The 18,323-nt window shown below is 36.9% G+C and overlaps 1 protein-coding gene across 7 annotated transcripts in view; it reads left to right on the top strand.

Moving 5' to 3' along the window:
- Positions 1 to 18,323, top strand: part of LOC105491727 (diacylglycerol kinase eta) — a 206,070-nt gene that overhangs the window by 141,378 nt on the left and 46,369 nt on the right. For all 7 annotated transcript variants that reach the window (XM_011758376.3, XM_071081436.1, XM_011758386.3 and 4 more), the window contains 4 exons: positions 3,132 to 3,217; positions 11,421 to 11,520; positions 13,795 to 14,068; positions 15,158 to 15,280. In XM_011758376.3, coding sequence (XP_011756678.1) covers positions 3,132 to 3,217; positions 11,421 to 11,520; positions 13,795 to 14,068; positions 15,158 to 15,280 — 583 coding nt within the window. The remainder of the gene's footprint in view (positions 1 to 3,131; positions 3,218 to 11,420; positions 11,521 to 13,794; positions 14,069 to 15,157; positions 15,281 to 18,323) is intronic.

Below are 18,323 nucleotides of genomic sequence, written 5' to 3'. Positions count from 1 at the left end.
TCTTAGAGAAGCTAGTTGTATTTTTAAAACATTTTCTGACATAAAAACTGCTGATAGCCAAACTGCTTCTAAAAAAATTCGGGAAATACCAAATTATATGAAAAAGAAAATAAAATCACCTGTAGTCCTACCACCCAGAGATAATCACTATTAAAGATTAATATATTTACCACTTGATTTTCAGCAGCATTTTTAGTTATGTGATTCCATAAACATAACACATTTTTATAGAAACCAGTCCTTTAACATAACAGTATTTTTGTAAATGTTATTAATTTTCTTTCCAAAAAAGATGAAAAGGAGAATTTTTTTCTTCCATTTACTTCAGAAATGTGTTTTCTAGCATATAAAATAACAGTAAATAATTTACTTTTATCATTTATATATAATCACTAAATATGAGGTACAATTCTAAAGATATGAAGGAAATCTCTTTTTTTGTACAAAAGGGTTTTAAATGAAACTTTGCTTTTTAAAAATAAACTTATTTTTGTAACAAAGGGATAGCATACTTTAAGATAACAGATTAAATGAGTGTTCTGAATGGCCCTGGCTAGACCCTGAACTAGGCTGGCACCAGGAATGCATTTTACTGTGTGTGACTTTTTTACCTTGAAAACTGAGATAAAAGTAGACTAAATCTTTCTTCTTAGCTTTTCTATATGTCATTAGCTGTGGGTCTTAGGCACATTACTCAACAAGCCTCGGGTTCTTTGGCTATAAAACAGGACAAAGGGGTAAATGTATACAGAGTGCTTAATTACAGTGCCTGCTACACATACAAAATGTTAACTCTTATTACTTACCTTTCTGACGCTGCTAAGTGACTGCATAATAGGTTAATAAGTTACATCTATAATTTTATCTTTGGACATAGAGGCTATTTTATTTTCCTCTGAGAGAAGTTGTATTTTTTGATCTTCAAATATTTTTAATGGACAAAAAGTTGGATTTTTTTAACATAAGTTTCAAATGGCATTAATCAAATGTTACTAATTAATCCATTAAACAACTGGCATTAATAAATGTGTTAATAGCATTAATGATCCTGTAAAATATTTTCTACCCTGCAGGGAAGAAAAATAAAACCAACCTCTGGAGAACATTTTATTTTTTCAAATTTTAAAGTTTATTTTTAGATGATATATTTTCATTTTTCTGATCCTAGCTGTAAAGATATAATTTTTAGTGTTTAAACTAAGAGATCAATGAAGTGGATCTGTGGGTCAATACAACATCATGTGTAACTTTGGAGCTCCTGGCCTGCCTTCCTTTCTTTAATGTAAAATTGCTTTCCTGTAGTGGTCTGCCTTTGAAGGAGGGAAGGTAGAAATTTAAAAGAGTAACATACTTTTGAAAGAGTAACATACCCACTGGTGGAATGAAGGTAAATTAGGAATGTGGTTCTTTTGGGAAGAGGCTAGTCAGGAAGGCTTTGTGGGGAAGGCTTATTCAGACTTAATTGAAGATTCTGAACTGAGGCTGATTGGTACAAGTAATGAAAAGATACCTGAGTCAGGCAGAAGAGCATAGGTGGCCAGCTTGCCTAGAGCAGATCATTTATACTAGAAAATGTTGAGCTGTATGAAATGGAATATTATTTGAGGCATACATTTGATGTAAGGCTCTGAATATGAGGCTGTTTAAATATTGTATACATTTTTACATATTAGGAAAATGTATGTGTTCTTTCAACAGAATGTTAAAGTTTGAGTCAAATAGAGAAGTGATTATGGATGTTTTTGGCATTTTGACTATTGTTTAAAAGAAATATTTATTTACATGATTATATGAAAGTGCATTCAGCATTTTTTTTTTTTTTTTTTTTTTTTTTTTTTGAGACGAAGTCTTGCTCTGTCACCCAGGCTGGAGTGCAGTGGCCAGATCTCAGCTCACTGCAAGCTCCGCCTCCCGGGTTCACGCCATTCTCCTGCCTCAGCCTCCCGAGTAGCTGGGACTACAGGCACCTGCCACCTCGCCCGGCTAGTTTTTTGTAATTTTTAGTAGAGACGGGGTTTCACCGTGTTAGCCAGGATGGTCTCGATCTCCTGACCTCGTGATCCGCCCGTCTCGGCCTCCCAAAGTGCTGGGATTACAGGCTTGAGCCACCGCGCCCGGCCACATTCAGCATTTTTAAAAACTTTTTTTATTGAATCATACATACAGAAAGGTGCACAGGTCATAAATGTATAGCTTGGTAAATTTTTACAAACTAAACAAATCTTTGCCAGGCCACCCGACAGTGTTCAAGTTCCCCATAAGCCCCCTCATGCCCCCTTTCAGTCAAGACCCCCGCCTCCTACCCCAGTAATCACTATGCTAACTTCTAATAGCATAGATTGGTATCTGTTTTGTACTTTATAAAATATAATCATTTTGTGTGCTTTCATTTGTTTCTGGATTCTTTCACTCCATTCTGCTATTAGATGAATGCTGCTGTGAACATCCTAGTACATGTCTTTTGGTAAACATACTTCTGCATTTCTTTTGGGTGTAGATGTAGAAGTTGAATTTCTGAGTCCTGTGATATCATTGCATATGTTCAGCTTTAAGAGACCCTGCCAAATCGTTTGTGAGAGTGTATCAGTTTGCATTCCCATCAGCAGCGTATGAGAATTCTGTAGCTCCATAGCCTTGCTAGCACTTGCCATTTTCTAGTTGTTTTCATTTTAGCCATTTTGGAGCTGTATGGTGATACTGTGTTGTGGTTTTAGTTTCCATTTGCCTGATAGCTGAGATTGCATATGTTTTCATCTGTTTATGGGCCATTTGGATATTTTTATATTTAAATGTCTAGTCTTTTGCCCAATTTTTACTAGATTTTTTTGACTTTTATTGTACTACTTTGTAGGAATTATTTTTATATTGAGATATTTTTACATTAAAAATTTTTGTAAAGGGGTTTTTATGGATTTCTGTAAGAATATAAAGAATTCTAGAAACTGAAAGCCTTTTGCCAAAAGGAAATATTTATCTATTTTGCATAATGACTCTTTCATATATTTCATTATAGCCGTTGCCCTGCCTAACACATGTCATGAAGGGCTCCATTTCTGGAGCAGCAATAAGTGAGTTGTGTAAATGCCAGCAACAATAATACAGTGTAGAGTTTTCTTTTTTCTTTTTTTCAGATGACGATTTATGAAGACTCAGTTGCAACGCATCTTACGAAAATCCTGAATTCTGATGAACATGCAGTGGTCATATCATCTGCCAAGTGAGTTGTGGGTTTTAAGTCTTTAAATATGGTGAAAATGAAATAATAGCTGGCTCCTTCCATTTAGGTCATTTCTTTGTGAGTTTTCTTCTCAAAAAAAAATATCTTGGAAGTAGCTTATAAAATTAGATATACTAAATTTGGATTGATTTTTAAAAATCATGTTAGCATCTTATTTGCAGTGGCGTATACTTAGAGGGTTTTTTTAATGTTTAATTTGAAATATTTTTATCAAAAAGGTGTAAGAAGCATTTAGAGTTTAATTAACCTAAATATTTAAGGAAATGTTTATGATTACTTATAATATGGAAAACACATTTCATTATAATTCATTATTTCCATAAACATTACTATTTAGGATCACATTAGAAAAAGGAAAATGATAAGATTTTTCAAAATGATGTTTCTCAGCATGTTTAAATTGAATAATTAGATTTTAATTCAAAGTTATCAGATTTTAGTGAAGTTGATTTTGTGCATGGAGCCAAAGCTACTTGATGTTATTATCCCAAATGTTGCCTGGCTGGAATTTAGAATTTAGTTTTGAAGCATCCTATGCTGATGTCAAGAGACTGGAAAGTCGACTAGAAGAAGGGGTGACACCAGCTGAAATTTTCAAGCAAAAGAATGCATTCAAATTCTGGCTTAGCAAGCACGGGTTACTGTTACACAGGAAGAGAGGAGAAAAGGCGAAGAAGGAAAGAAAAGGAATGGGAAATGGTGGTGGTAAAGAAAAAATACACACGTTTTGGTATATTATGTACTTAATTCGCAGTGAAGTTGAGGAAAGACAAGATGAATCATTATAAACAAATCTGCTTGTGAAAAAAGTACAAAGTAGTAACAATTGCTTTTGACAACATATCCCCCAGAAATAGGAAACAACACTGCACAACAGGAAAAGAGTTGAATGGCTTACGGCAAACGAAGCACACTAGTTGGCCCGGGAGAGGTGGGCTGCAGACTCTATTTGGCGGGCAGTGCTGCAGTTTTCTGTTTTGTGCAAATATTGGACTAAAGCGTCTTCTGCCATTTTTACTTAATTGAAAACAATTTCTTTACAATCATGTCACTAAAATAAAATACAGAAATAATTGGAAACTGCGTCGAATAGGAGACTGTAATTGTCATCTGTAACTTTATGGCTTAATTTTTCTTTTAAAGGAGAAAATTTAATTCTAACTTATGAATGTCAACAAAACAGAGTTTTAATATTTTAATATTGGAATTCTGTGTAAGATTGTATTTGAACCAGGTACAGTGGCTCATGCCTGTAATTCCAACACTTTGGGAGGCCAAGGTGGGCAGATTACTTGATGCCCAGGAGTTCAAGACCAGCCTGGGCAATATGACAAAACCTCGTCTCTACTTAAAATATATACTAAAATTAGCCAGGCGTGGTGGTGCCTACCTGTAGTCCCAGCTGCTCAGGAGGCTGAGGTAGGAGGATCACTTGAGCCTGGGAGGTGGAGCTTATACTAGAACTAAGATGGCGCCTCTGCACTCCAGCCTGGGTGACAGAGTGAGACCTTGTCTCAAACAAAAAAAAAAAAAAAAAAGATTTTATTAGAGAAAAGGTTTCCACTGCCAAAAATGTACTACAAAGGTGTTAAGATTAAGAATGATAGGGAGGGAAAGGGGTGGTTACTACAATTACCTGTTTGCATCTGTGGAAATTTCTTAACAAGAATTCCTCTTAATTAAAAATATGTAAAATATATGAAAGGTAGTGATCAAACACATGAAAGTAAATATAAAGGTTTTGCTGACATCCAAACTGTAAAAAGTGGGCAGTTAAAATATTTGCTTAACTATATTAAACAAAAAATAATTCTCTTATGACTTGCTATACCTTAAAAAAGCTTCCATTACAGCTTTCCACCTTTTCTAGCAGTGTCCTCTGAAATGTCATATCAAAATACATTTGATTCACAGGGCAAGGGCCAGGCAATCACTTACATGTATGAACTGGGCCTGGGGTGAGAAAGACAACAGGGAGTGCTAAGGCCTGGGACAAACTGGAGATTTGTCCATTTCACCATCAAGCGATACAATTCATTGAAAACCCCAGCAGCACTGCCCACCAAACAGAGTGTGTAGCCCACCTCTCCTGGGCCAGCCATTGTGCTTCCATTCAGCTCTTTTTCTAGTGTTCAGTCCTGTTTCCTATTTGTGGGGGATATGGAAAGAAGGCCTCTTATTTCTCCCTCATGGAACTGTTAGGTTAATTAAGCTGAGTAATATAATAAGTATAGAGCTTATCAATGACAGAGGGCTATATTAAATTATGGTATCATCACCTCACGTTTTACCCAGTTACATTTCAGATGTTTTCTTTGACCTTGGCCTGACTCTTTGTCTAAGGCTCTGCTCTTAGCCCTAGCTTTGGGTTTCTCCCTAACCAGCTTGCCTGCCCGTAAGCAGATTCCATTCCAATCCGGGTCCCCTCTTGTCACTCACTCGTCTGTGCTTCCAGGCCTTTACAACCCCAGATACAATTCTAGGGAATTTGCCATAAAGAGGCTGAAGAGAAAAAAGGTGAGACAATATGTAATTATTTGGTACTAGTAATACAATATATGTTAAATTTTATTTATTATTATTGTTGTTTTTGGAAGAAAATCACTTTATTCCAGTTATCTCACAAACAATAAAATCACAACAGCTGGTTTAAGAAGGCCACACAAACATTTACCCAGCCCCAAATTTTATGCCATCTTAATGAAATTCTGCACAGTAAGAATATCCTCTTCTACTGCAATTCTGAAGTAAGGAAGCTGTGAATGACAGAGGAGAGGCTTAACTGCTGGTTTCACACTTTATACCTTCACCATAACTGCTTCACCTTAACTACTGGTTTCACACTTTATACCTACATTTTTATGCTAAATTAACTTGGTCATGAAAGCCGATTTTCTGTGTCTTCAGTTGAACTTCTTGATTAGGCCAGTACATGTGCACGTCTGCACTGTTTCAGCACCTCATTGGAACCCTCACCGAGCTTGATGTCACCCTAGTTCTGGGCACGCTCCAGAAACTGTTCTGTCTTACACAAGCAAGGCTGCTGCTGCTGAGCAGCTAGTCTCCCAGAGGCTCCTGGTAAGTGATGTCAGGCCTCGTGAGCCCAGCATTACCTCCTCTGTCGAAGGCCCCCATTCCCATGATAGTTGACTCAGTGTGTGCCCCACAGCAGGGCCCACAGCCACACCAGCTGCAGTGGTTGCCATCTGGACCATCAGACCCGGCTGCCAGGGTGCAGCAGTAGGAGACTCAACTGCAGAGGGTGGGGCCACTGCTGGCAGCTGAGCTGCTGGTGCTGGCCTGGGTGCAGGTCTCATTGGAGGTACCTGGCTGGCCAGAGGGGCCACACTGGAGGTGCAGCTTTGACTTCCATGCGCCATTGCAAATGGGCAGTGGCTCAGCATCTAAATTTCATTTTTATGGACATTTTCAAAGAAAACTGGTATAATTACTTCCCACCATACCCATCATTCAGTTTCAGTATTTATCAACATTTTGCCATCTGCTTCCTACTTTATTTTGCTACAGTATCTCTAAGAACATCCTGAAAATTATTCTACTACACTTTTGGCATATAGTCGTCCCTCTCTATCCATGGGGGATTGGCTCCAGGACCCCCTTGGATACCAGTATTCACAGGTACTCAAGTCCCTCATAGAAAATGCCATAGTATTTGCATGTAACCTACACACATCCTTCCACATACTTTAAATCATCTCTAGGTTACTTACAATAACGAATGTGTTTGCTATGTAAATAGTTGTTATACTGTATTGTTTAGGGAATGATGACAAAAAAATGTCTGCACATATTCAGTGTAGACACAACCATCTGTTTTGTTTTTCAAATGTTTTCAATCCATGGTCGGTTGAATCCATAGATAATGGAACCCATGAATATAGAGGGCTGACTGTATGTGTGTGTGTGAACGCATATAATCTTTTAAAAAATCTAAAAATTAATCATAATTCTCTAATACCATCAATATTACTTAAGCCATATCCCATTTCCCCTAGTTTTCTCAGAAGTTTTTTTTGTGAACCTTGTCTGAATTTTGACAAGGTCTTTAAAACACACACACACACACACACACACACACTTTATTTGTTCAAAATTCAGACAAAGTTCACACACTACATTTGAGTGATATCTCTTTAAGACTTTAAAAATCTTGACCAGGCATGGTGGTCCATGCCTATAATCTCAACACTTTGGGAGGCCAAGATGGGGGGATTACTTGAGCCCAGGAGTTCAAGACCAACCTGGGCAACATAGTGAAATCCCCTCTCTACAAAAAAATTTTAAAATTAGCTGGGTGTGGTGGTATGTGCCTGTAGTCCTAGCTACTCAGGAGACTGAGGTGAGAGGATCGCTTGAGCATGAGAGTTCGAGGCTGCAGTGAGCTGTGATCACGCCATTGCACTCTAGCCTGGATGACAGAGTGAGACCCAGTCTTTAAAAAAAAAAAAAATCTTAAAAAAATCTATAATGGTTCCCCTTTAAAAAACAATTCTTACTGAGGCATGCCATGTACAGTAAGCAACTAAATCACAAGAGCACAACTCAATGATTAAAAAAATACTGCGTGTACACACAGTCTCTCTCTCTCTCACACACACACACACAGACACACACTTGTAATTACCACCTAGATAAAGAATTCCCTTATTTTGTGAATGTCATTTATTTATTCAGTGATACAACATTAAGGCAAAATGTTTTAACCCTCTTGTGTATGTTTGTATTTATTTCATACAATAATAATTCCTGGTAGCCTTAACTGTTTTCAGTTATTTTTAAAAAGTTGAAATGCTAGTGGAAAAGTTGTATTCCACTAACATAGCTAACATATGGGTTAACCTAAAACAACATTTCTTTGACCTTAGCACTTCATCAATTTGATATGGTAATAGGAGTTATCTTCTGAGAATCACAGCTCTAATTAGCAATCATAGATACCATTTATTAATAAAAGTGAAAACCAGTTATTAAATCAGTTGTCTTTAGCTGCAATATATGTCTCTCCTTTTATTTAGTCAATAGTTTTAAAACTTTTTTAGCTTTAACAGTTGGAGTTAATTAGGATTTTTACTTATGCACTCTACTCACCCCCCAAGTTTTAAAATAAATGCAATTTGTTCTGTATACAAAAGTTTCAGAAAATGGGATAACTAACTAGCAGGAATATTGACGCCATTGTCATAGAACCATAGAATTTAGATTTGGAACCTGCTTTAGGGATAATTTAGGCCAACCTGCCTCATTTAATTAGTGAAGGGAGGTAGTTGTTAAAAATATTTCCCCAGAGCACAATCTAGCTAGAGACAAAGATAGCTAGAGATTTTTATATGTTATGCGCTGATACTTCTAAATCATCTTCAGTTTCAAATTGGAACTTTTTATTAGATGAAAAATGAATTTTTCAGATTCCCAAACGATGACCCTGCCTGCCAATCTATGATTCTGTCTGGGTACCATTGCCAGATTTATCTTAGTGTAGTATGTGCATATTTTATTGTCATTTGCCCATACTTTCAGAAATTAAGTGGAAAGCTGGTAAATGAGGGTACTAATACTAGTGATGAGAAGTATGGGTCTAACATATGTAATATAGTGGAGATGATGGTGGAAATCATCAGGTATGTGAAATGTGGACTGTTGTTAGCCTCAACTGAGTATTTGGTTCACACAGTTGACTATGTTCAATTTTGAAGGAAGAGAACAAAATTAAAGAAATAAAATGTTGGAAATACCAAAAGTTCTGTCTAGGCCTTACGCAGTGGCTCACCTCTGTAATCTCATTGCTTTGTGAGTCCAAGGCAAGAGGACTGCTTGAGGCCAGGAGTTAGAGACCAGCCAGGGCGACACAGAGAGACTACATCTCTACAAACATTTCTTTTTTAATTAGCTCAGCGTGGTGACATGTACCTGTGGTCTTAGCTACTCAGGAGGCTAAGCTGGGAGGATCACTTGAGTCCAGGAGTTCAGGGCTGCAGTCACCTATGATCACACCATTGCACTCCAGCCTAGGCAACTGAGCAAGATCCCCGTCTCTAAACATTTTATTATTTTTTAGAGTTCTAACATTGATTAAAGATATAATTGGGAATTTAGAATTTTTTAATCTCTATGGGAAAATCTGTGCTCTACTTTCACTTATTTGACTTTTGCACATCTTTTCTGGAAGTCTTATGCATAAAGTAGAAAACTGTGTGTATAGTTGGAGAATATCTTTTGTCTTCCTATGGTAAATACATCGTAAGATTGTCTTTTCTCCAATTTGCAAGTTTCTGGTTGGTAGGACTTTGCAATCATACTATTTTTAAGAATATATTTTATTTCTGTTTTAATAACTCTACATTCACTATTTAGGTAAAATAAAAGGTTACTTCATTCTCCCAGAATATAAATATCTATATTCCTTCTAGCGTATGGAACTTAATGAGCCATAAGATAAAGCATGTCTTCTGATTCTCTCCACACTTGTGTGACGAGCACTCTCCTAACTTTCACTTGCCCCTTCCTCAGCTCCTTTGGCCACTACTGTCACAGGATCATAGTGTCTCTGTCAGTCTCTGTTGGCTCAGTGACGTGGCACACTGAGGAGGGGCACTCCTGCTGCCCTTTTCATTTCTAGGCTGATGGGCTGAAGGGCTCTGTCTCTAGGAGTGAGTAAAATACCAACAAAAGTGTTATGATAATGATATGACATATGCAGTTTCACAAACCAAGAGAAAATTATGTCAAGACGATGTTATAATAATGGCAAGAAAAACCTCTATTTTGGAGTTACAGAAAGAGGCATCAATGCTTCTCTTCCTTAAAGTAGCGCATCTTACAGATGCTTTCAGTAAAATGCATAGAAGAGATTTTGTGATAGTGTTATATTTCAAGAAATCCCATGCAGTATTGTTCTTGATCAAAGAAGAGAAAACTTGACACGAAGTACTTGAATGCATGTCTAGTAAAGGATAAGCTAGATTCTCTGTAGAAATTTGAGTTTAAAAAGCCAACGAGGAAGTTTCAGAATTAGAAAATATTACCTTTTGTTCAAATAAAATCTAGAAATGTTTGCTAAAAAAAAAAAAAACAAAAATTATTAGAAGTAATACAATTTCCAAGATGATAAATCTGAAGGTTGGTAGTGTGTGTGTCTGTTGGGGGAGGGGTGGTGGTGGTGTGTGTGTGTCCTGTATCTATTGAATTGCTCAAGTTCATAATACTGAAGTATATGGAAATTTACCATTTTGCCACTCAACTACCAGAGAAAGTTGTGAGTGTAATAGAAAAGATAACTGCTAGAACCTTTTTTTAATTTAAATTTCTCAATGTATATCAATGATAGAGGGCGATAGTATGATTTAAAAAATAGCCTGATTCTATCAGCATAAGCCTTTGCTTTAAAAAAGCTGGTCATATACCATTCTGTTGATTGTTGTTTTTAATCCAACACCAGATCCAGATCCAGATCCAAAGCCTTTCAAAGGCAGATTTTGTTAGTGTTTCAAGTTATTTTGCCTTTTAGCTTATTTCTATTGCAAAGAAGCCAAATGTAATTAAAATAAACAAACAAGTAAACCATATACTGCTGACACTAACAAGACCTAAATTAGTCTTGTAGTTATCGCATTGGTTATCTCAAGGAAGAAATGAATAGATTTACAGAGAATATAACTCAAGTGGCAGATTTGTTTTCAGCATAATGCACAATCTCTTTCTCTTCAGTAATAATATATTGTAACTGTAACAATCAAAATATCCATATGATGAGCAGTGGCTTGACAGTGACAAGTGATAATCTTATCTTTGTTCGACACTGCAATTTCTGTTATGAAAATATATAAGCTTTAGAATTCCAGTGGAGAAAGCAAGATAATGCTTTATCATTTTTAAATGGGATCTACAAATACTTAATTTAAATATTTGAGGATAGCTTGTTATAACATTAATTACTATAATTTGAGTAATATACAGCAAGGCTTATTCACGTATGCATTTATCACTTAGAATGTCTTGAACTTTTGTGAGACAAACTGCACAGCAGATAGAAGCGTAGATTTATGTACAGATGACCCAGATATTTGACAGTTTGCTGAATTGTGTTTCTTTTTAAATATATTCATAAATCAAAGCAAATCAATTCATGAAGCTTACTAAATTGTACAACTTCTTTTCCTCAAAGGACACTATGTGAAACTGTAAAGGACTTCGTTGCCAAAGTAGAGAAGACATATGACAAAACCTTGGAAAATGCCGTTGTAGCTGATGCCGTAGCCAGTAAAGTAAGAGGGGACCCTTCAGGGCATGAGAGTGGTTACACACAATGCTCACATTCAACTGTGTTTCAGAGCTAAATTGATTAAGTGGTTTTCCTGCCAAAACATCTTAAATTGAAAGAAAAATTACTTTGGATCAGATCTGAGGATTTTTAAAAATATTCTATTTTATTGTTACACTTTAATATGTAGGAAAACTGCATTGCTGAAAACCTAACTCACATCCCTGTCCCAATGATTTTTGGAGACAGAGTCTTGCTCTGTCACCCAGGTTGGAGTGCAGTGACACTATCTCTACCCACTGCAACCTTCACCTCCCAGGTTCAAGCGATTCTCCTGTCTCAGCCTCCCAAGTACCTGGATTACAGGGGCTTGCCACCACACTCAAATAATTTTTGTATTTCTAGTAGAGACAGGGTTTCACCATGTTGGGCAGGCTGGTCTCGAACTCCTGACCTCAGGTGATCCATCTGCCTCAGCCTCCCAAAATGCTGGGATTACAAGTGTGAGCCAGCACACCTGGCCATGATTGACTGAAGGGCAGATGCATAGCAATCAGACCACAGGGGACCCCATGCAGCTGGGTTCCAGTGGGGAAAGCAAGGCTTTCCGTTTCCAAGCAGATTTGGGCCCAGTTCAGCTCTGTTCCAGCATGGTTCTTTGGATTTCCTAGACATTACAATTCTTGGTCTCTTTCAGAGTGCTGCTTCTTGCATTGCCTTTTTCTTTAGAGATTTCTTTCCCCCTTTTTTTTTTTGAGACGGAGTCTCACTCTGTCGCCCAGGCTGGAGTGCAGTGGCCAGATCTCAGCTCACTGCAAGCTCTGCCTCCTGAGTTTACGCCATTCTCCTGCCTCAGCCTCCCAAGTAGCTGGGACTACAGGCGCCTGCCACCTCGCCTGGCTAGTTTTTTGTATTTTCAGTAGAGACGGGGTTTCACCGTGTTAGCCAGGATGGTCTCGATCTCCTGGCCTCGTGATCCGCCCGTCTCGGCCTCCCAAAGTGCTGGGATTACAGGCTTGAGCCACCGCGCCCGGCCTTCTTTCCCCTTTTATAAACTAAAATAAGAACAGTTTACTGAACCTTAAAAACTACTACCTTTGTTTTCATAAGTTCACAACAGGGACCTTCTTACAAAAGGCTTGAGTATCTCGGACTTGCAAACGAATCAGCTTCCCCAAATCCGTGCTGGAGATGGCAGTTAAATTGAGTGGAAGGAAAAGAAAATAGAAATAAATATATTTTTGAATATTTTTCTCATTGCCGTATTTTCCTCTCAGTGTTCAGTCCTGAACGAGAAGCTCGAACAACTGCTGCAGTTGAAGTTTTCTGCTTTTTTCTCTTGTCTTTGTGCTCTGTGGAGAGTTTCAGAAAATAGAAACCCTTTCTGGCCATACTTCTGTTTCTAAACTATTTCTGCTGTAATCTTGTCTCAGCATATCATCAAAGACAAATAGATGAGGAGGAAAGGGACTGGAAATTTTATGGAGATGAAAAGTATATTGGGGGTAGCATCAACAGCTTCAGTCCTAAATGTTTCTTCACCTCTCGTAATACAAGAGAAGCAGAAAGAAACAAGGGCTTGCCTAGTGCATGCTTTTCTTTCTGTATTCCTCTTCTTTTCCCTCCTTATCCTTGTGCCTTTTCCTTCCTGCACTTTCTTTGAGCCAATAATCCCTTAGGCATTGTTCACCCCTTTGCAAACCAAAGCTTTGAAGGGGAGTTTGCTACGGCCTAGCCAGACGTGCCGTTTGTGATGCTCAGAATGGTGCATTAAGTCAGTTACTTTTTTTAAAAAGTTGATCCAGTGTTTTGTTATAATGTATAGCAAATTTTGTGTAATTTTTTACATAAAGCATCACTTTGTATAAAGTGTCTGTTGTGTTATTTTAAGAAAAATAGCTGTGTACACATTGTAAAGATTTTTTTCCCCATGAAATGGAGTCTGAGTGACTCTGAAATTACGAATCAATGAAATTCTGTAATAATTGTGCCAACTTAAAAAGTTATAAATTATTCCATGTAGTAAACATCAATAAAGACATCGTCCCTCTAAATCAAAAACCATAATTTAGATTATCATTGTCTATCTCTACTAAATGGAGGTTTTAAAATTAGCAGCTTCCAGAACCAAAGCATCTACAAAATTAAAGGTGGGAATTTCAGTGTTTTTCTCTCTAGTAATTACACTTCAAAACATCTCTATAAAAATTTCTTGTACTTTGTCTGCTGATCTTGATTATTGTTGAATATTTTTCTCATTGCCGTATTTTCCTCTCAGTGTTCAGTCCTGAACGAGAAGCTCGAACAACTGCTGCAGGCTTTGCACACAGATTCCCAGGCTGCACCTGTTCTCCCTGGCCTCAGCCCTCTCATTGTGGAGGAAGATGCTGTGGAATCGTCCAGTGAAGAGTCCCTGGGTGAAAGCAAAGAACAGCTCGTGGATGACGTTACCAAACCTTCTTCCCAGAAAGCCGTCAAACCAAGAGAAATCATGTTGCGGGCGAATAGTTTAAAGAAAGCAGTGAGGCAAGTCATCGAGGAAGCCGGAAAAGGTATACATTAACAAGCTTTGGAAGAAGTTGGCAGCATTTCTACTGCAAGCATAACAGAGTTTTCATAGTGGTCAGATTGGACACACTCTTTAAAAACAAAATCTTTAAGGCAAGATAAAAGATAAAGTCATTATAAGAAAACTTGTACATTGTCTTATATATTGTAATAGTAGTAGTAAGAATCAGCATATTAGTGAGGAATAAAATAAAACATCAGAAATAAGTTAAATTGAAACATTTCTATCTAAAATATAAAACTAGTTTAAATGACATAGAAAAAATTTTAGATATAGTTTACTTAATTGGAATCTGTTGAATTCTTGAAGAAAGTCAAACCTGTAAACCTACTTTGAAAATATAGAAAAGAAAAATTTTTTTGAGACAGGGTCTCACTCTGTTGTCCAGGCTGGAGTACAGTGGTGTGATCTCAGCTCACTGCAACCTCCACCTCCCAGGCTCAAGCTATCCTCCTCCCTCAGCCTCCTCAGTAGCTGGGACCACAGATGTGCACCACCATACCCAGCTAATTTTTTGTAATTTTGGTGGAGGTGGGATTTCACCACGTTGCCCAGGCTGATCTCAAACTCCTGGGCTCAAGTGATTCACCCATCTCAGCCTCCCAAAGTGCTAGGATTACAGGCGTGAACCACTGCACCCTGCCAGAAACTATTTTCTTAACATTAATTTCCCAGATGTTTATGTTGCTTTATTAAGAGCTTATAAAAGCTCTGCCTTGTTTTAATTAATGTGTATATCAGTACTTCTCAGAATTTTAGCTATGGTCTGAATGTTAATGTTAATAGGAATAATTAATGTTCAAAAACCCCTTTATAGGTTGTAACTTGTATTTCATTCTCTAAAATCTTATACTTTACTTTTTTATTCTGATAAAAATATAATTTTAGCAACTTTAGTTTTTAATCTTTAGTTCTTCAGACCTCAACCCCAAGTTCATTGCTAAATAGTGTTTATTTGTGAATCTGGAATTTCTTTTAGCATATGTTTCAATTTTCCTTTCCTAAGCATATGTTAATATTAATGGACTTTATTTTTACCTATCCAAACTGTTTATCTTCTTACTACCTGAAGTTATGGATGACCCGACAGTTCACCCCTGTGAACCAGCTAATCAGTCCTCTGATTATGACAGCACAGAAACAGATGAGTCTAAGGAGGAAGCCAAAGACGATGGTTCCAAAGAATCACTAACTGGTGAGGAAACGGGGAAAAAATTATTTTGGAATTAAATAAAATGTCATTTTGCTTTTAGTTTTCAAAAGGCTGATCAGTTTGAAAAAAACTATTTGTATTTTTATTTTTGAAGAGGCTTTTTGGAAGTTAATGCTTAGATAGATATTCATGAATAATAAAATAATTAAGATTAGACTATTGTCCAGTGCTCTCACATCCCTCTCTTATCATGTAATCTAGAGATGTAACAGTAAACTAAGGATTATAGGACTAAGGGTGATTAAATATGTTGGTTTTCCTGAGGAAAGAGGAAAGAAACACTTAAATCATCTGATTTGAACCCATTATAGCTCACAGATTTCTTTGAGAATTGTAAGAAAGCTACAGCTCTCCTAACACTCCAAATGCACAAAATTGGGCATGTAAGTGATTCAGCAGTCCCTTCAGTTCCATCAATCAGCCTTCTGGGTTGATAGTCCTTATTAAGCTTCAAAATCACAGGACTTTAAAGCAAGCTTTAAAATCACAGGACTTCCAATTACAGGCCTTGCTTTGTTGAAATTATTTTTGTAAGGAAAGGAATATGTAATCGCCTGAAGAATGTTAAATATTTTTCTACCTTTTAGATTTTAATTGAAAATGAATTTATACTTTTAATATTTTATATTGCCTAAGGGAAAAGTTTCTAACTTACTGGAATAAAAGCAGAAATTAAAATATTAATGAAGATGAGGCAACACAAAAATAAATACATGGCACTTATGAAAAGTCAGCACCATTATATCAGAACTGTTTGCAGTCACAATGGACATTGGGGACTCTAGAAGTGGGAGGGTGGGAATGGTGGAAAAGCTAACTATTGGGTACTATGCTCTGTACCTGGGTGATGATATCAATCATACCCCAAACCTTAGCATCACTCAGTATACTCAGACAGTAAACCTGCACACGTCCCCCTGAATCTAAAATAAAAGTTGAAATTATAAAAAAGGAAACGTTTTCATACAAGGAAAAAAATCAAATTTATGGAGAGCTGACCATATCAGATTAACATTTTCTGCCTGAGCTCTGGCACGATGAAGACCTTTCATTCCCCATGTTTATGGCCGATTTCCTACAGGACTAGTAGTAGTGAGTACATTTTAAATGTTACGTGTTTGAAACATTACTTGTTAACTTTGAAAAAAATTAGATGGTAGGTTTATTAATATGTTGTTGCTGAGTTCTAGCTTTAATATGAAGCTAAATAAGTAGAATGTAAACTTAGTAAGTAAAAGGAAAGATAATTGATAAAATTATTTGAAATTTAAATACCTGTTTTTATCTTATTCTCAAAAAAATTTTAAAAATGTTTGCAATCATTAACTTTTTGCTTTTACTTTCACTACTTATAAACTTGGGCAAATTTCTTAACCTCTCTGTGGTTTTCTCATCTCTCATATGAGGATAATAATCTACCTACTTCATTGGGTTGTTGCGAAGGTTGAAAAGTTACTGTATGTAAAGTGCCTAGAATAGTGTCTGGTAGATAGTGCTGTCTGAGTGTTCACTGTCATCTTTATTGTTGTTATTTTTATTGCTACTGCTGCTGCTGCTGCCACTAATTACATTAACTGTGAGAGAATATTTCATTGTACTTGAGACTCTTAAAGACTTTGAAATCAGACCTCATGGACCTCACATGTTCAGCATACAACCCAATGCAGGCATGTTCTAGGACCCTTGAAGCAGATGGCCACAAGCCTTAGGACCACTGACTTTCAATACACCCCTCTCTTATGGTCAGCTCTAATTGTTAGAAAGTCATTCTTTATATTGAGCTATTTTCTCCCTTAAATTTCTACCCATGATTACAGTAATTATTAGGTTTTATGAATGATAGTTGGACAGTAACAACTACTGGCCTTTATGTAGTGCTTATGGTTAGTTTAAGGAGCAATTTCATATACATTTCACTATATCAAAGAGGACTCTGCCTTTGGAGTTATTTCTCCTCTTCCTCCTCCCCCTCCTCCCCCCTTCCTCCTCCTCCTCCTCCTCCTCCTCCTCTTCCTCCTCTTCCTCCTCCTCCTCCTCCTCCTCCTCCTTCTTCTTCTTCTTCTTCTCCTTCTCCTCCTCCTCCTCCTCCTCCTTCTCCTTCTCCTCCTTCTCCTTCTTCTCCTTCTTCTCCTTCTTCTTCTTCTTCTTCCTCTTTTCTTTCTTCTTTCTTCTTCTTCTTTCTTCTTCATGTGGCCGCCCTTAAATGATACCGAAAACAGCTTTGGTGGCATCAGACCTTCTCTCACCTTACATGTTCTTTTCCAGATGATTGACCCTAAAATTTCTCTACCAGTTTTTAAGTTGATGATTTTAAACCTTTTGTTTTTCTGGTTGCACCCATTTGGTCAATGTTTATCTTAAAATGTGATGCACTCTTTTAAACAAAATTCTTCAGATATTTTCTGTGGTGTATTAGCACATTGGTACCCGTACACTACTCATTCAGGACATTTTTGATGTTACAAAGACGACCCAAGACTTCTCTTTTTTAAAACCTAATTATAGTAGTCTACACTCATCCCAATGAACTTTTATCTTTTTTATTTAGATCCATTATTTCATCCTGTGAAGTCTTGTGAAGCTTGATTCTATCATCTTAAGTTTATTTCATCTGTGAATTTGATAAGCAGGGCTTAGATGTTTTCATCTATTAGAAAGTATTGATTAAAGCAGAGCTGACAATGGCATCCTTACTATACACTAATAATTCCTCCTAAGATGATGGCTGTTAGGATTGGTTTGTCAAAGCTTATTTAATGGTTTTCCATCTGGTTATCATCCCACCTTACCATACTCTTAAACTTGACACTTCCATTGTGGCCTGTAAAGGAAATTAAAAAATACAAATATAGTGCTGTAAATGTTGATACTGAAATAGACGCAGATTTAGAAAAGTCTTTAATGGTACAGTATTTGGTCTTTATTTTGGCTAATAATCTGACTTGTTGGAAATCAGTAGCAATAGTGGAAGTAGAAGTATATGAAATACTACTTTTTGAGGCACATTTATTGTGTCATGTAATAA

The sequence above is a fragment of the Macaca nemestrina genome, chromosome 16 (genome assembly GCF_043159975.1).
Source record: "Macaca nemestrina isolate mMacNem1 chromosome 16, mMacNem.hap1, whole genome shotgun sequence".
NCBI classification, from domain to species: Eukaryota; Metazoa; Chordata; class Mammalia; order Primates; family Cercopithecidae; genus Macaca; species Macaca nemestrina.
Note: the sequence above shows the minus strand (reverse complement) of the source record. Positions and strands in the feature narration are given on the sequence as shown.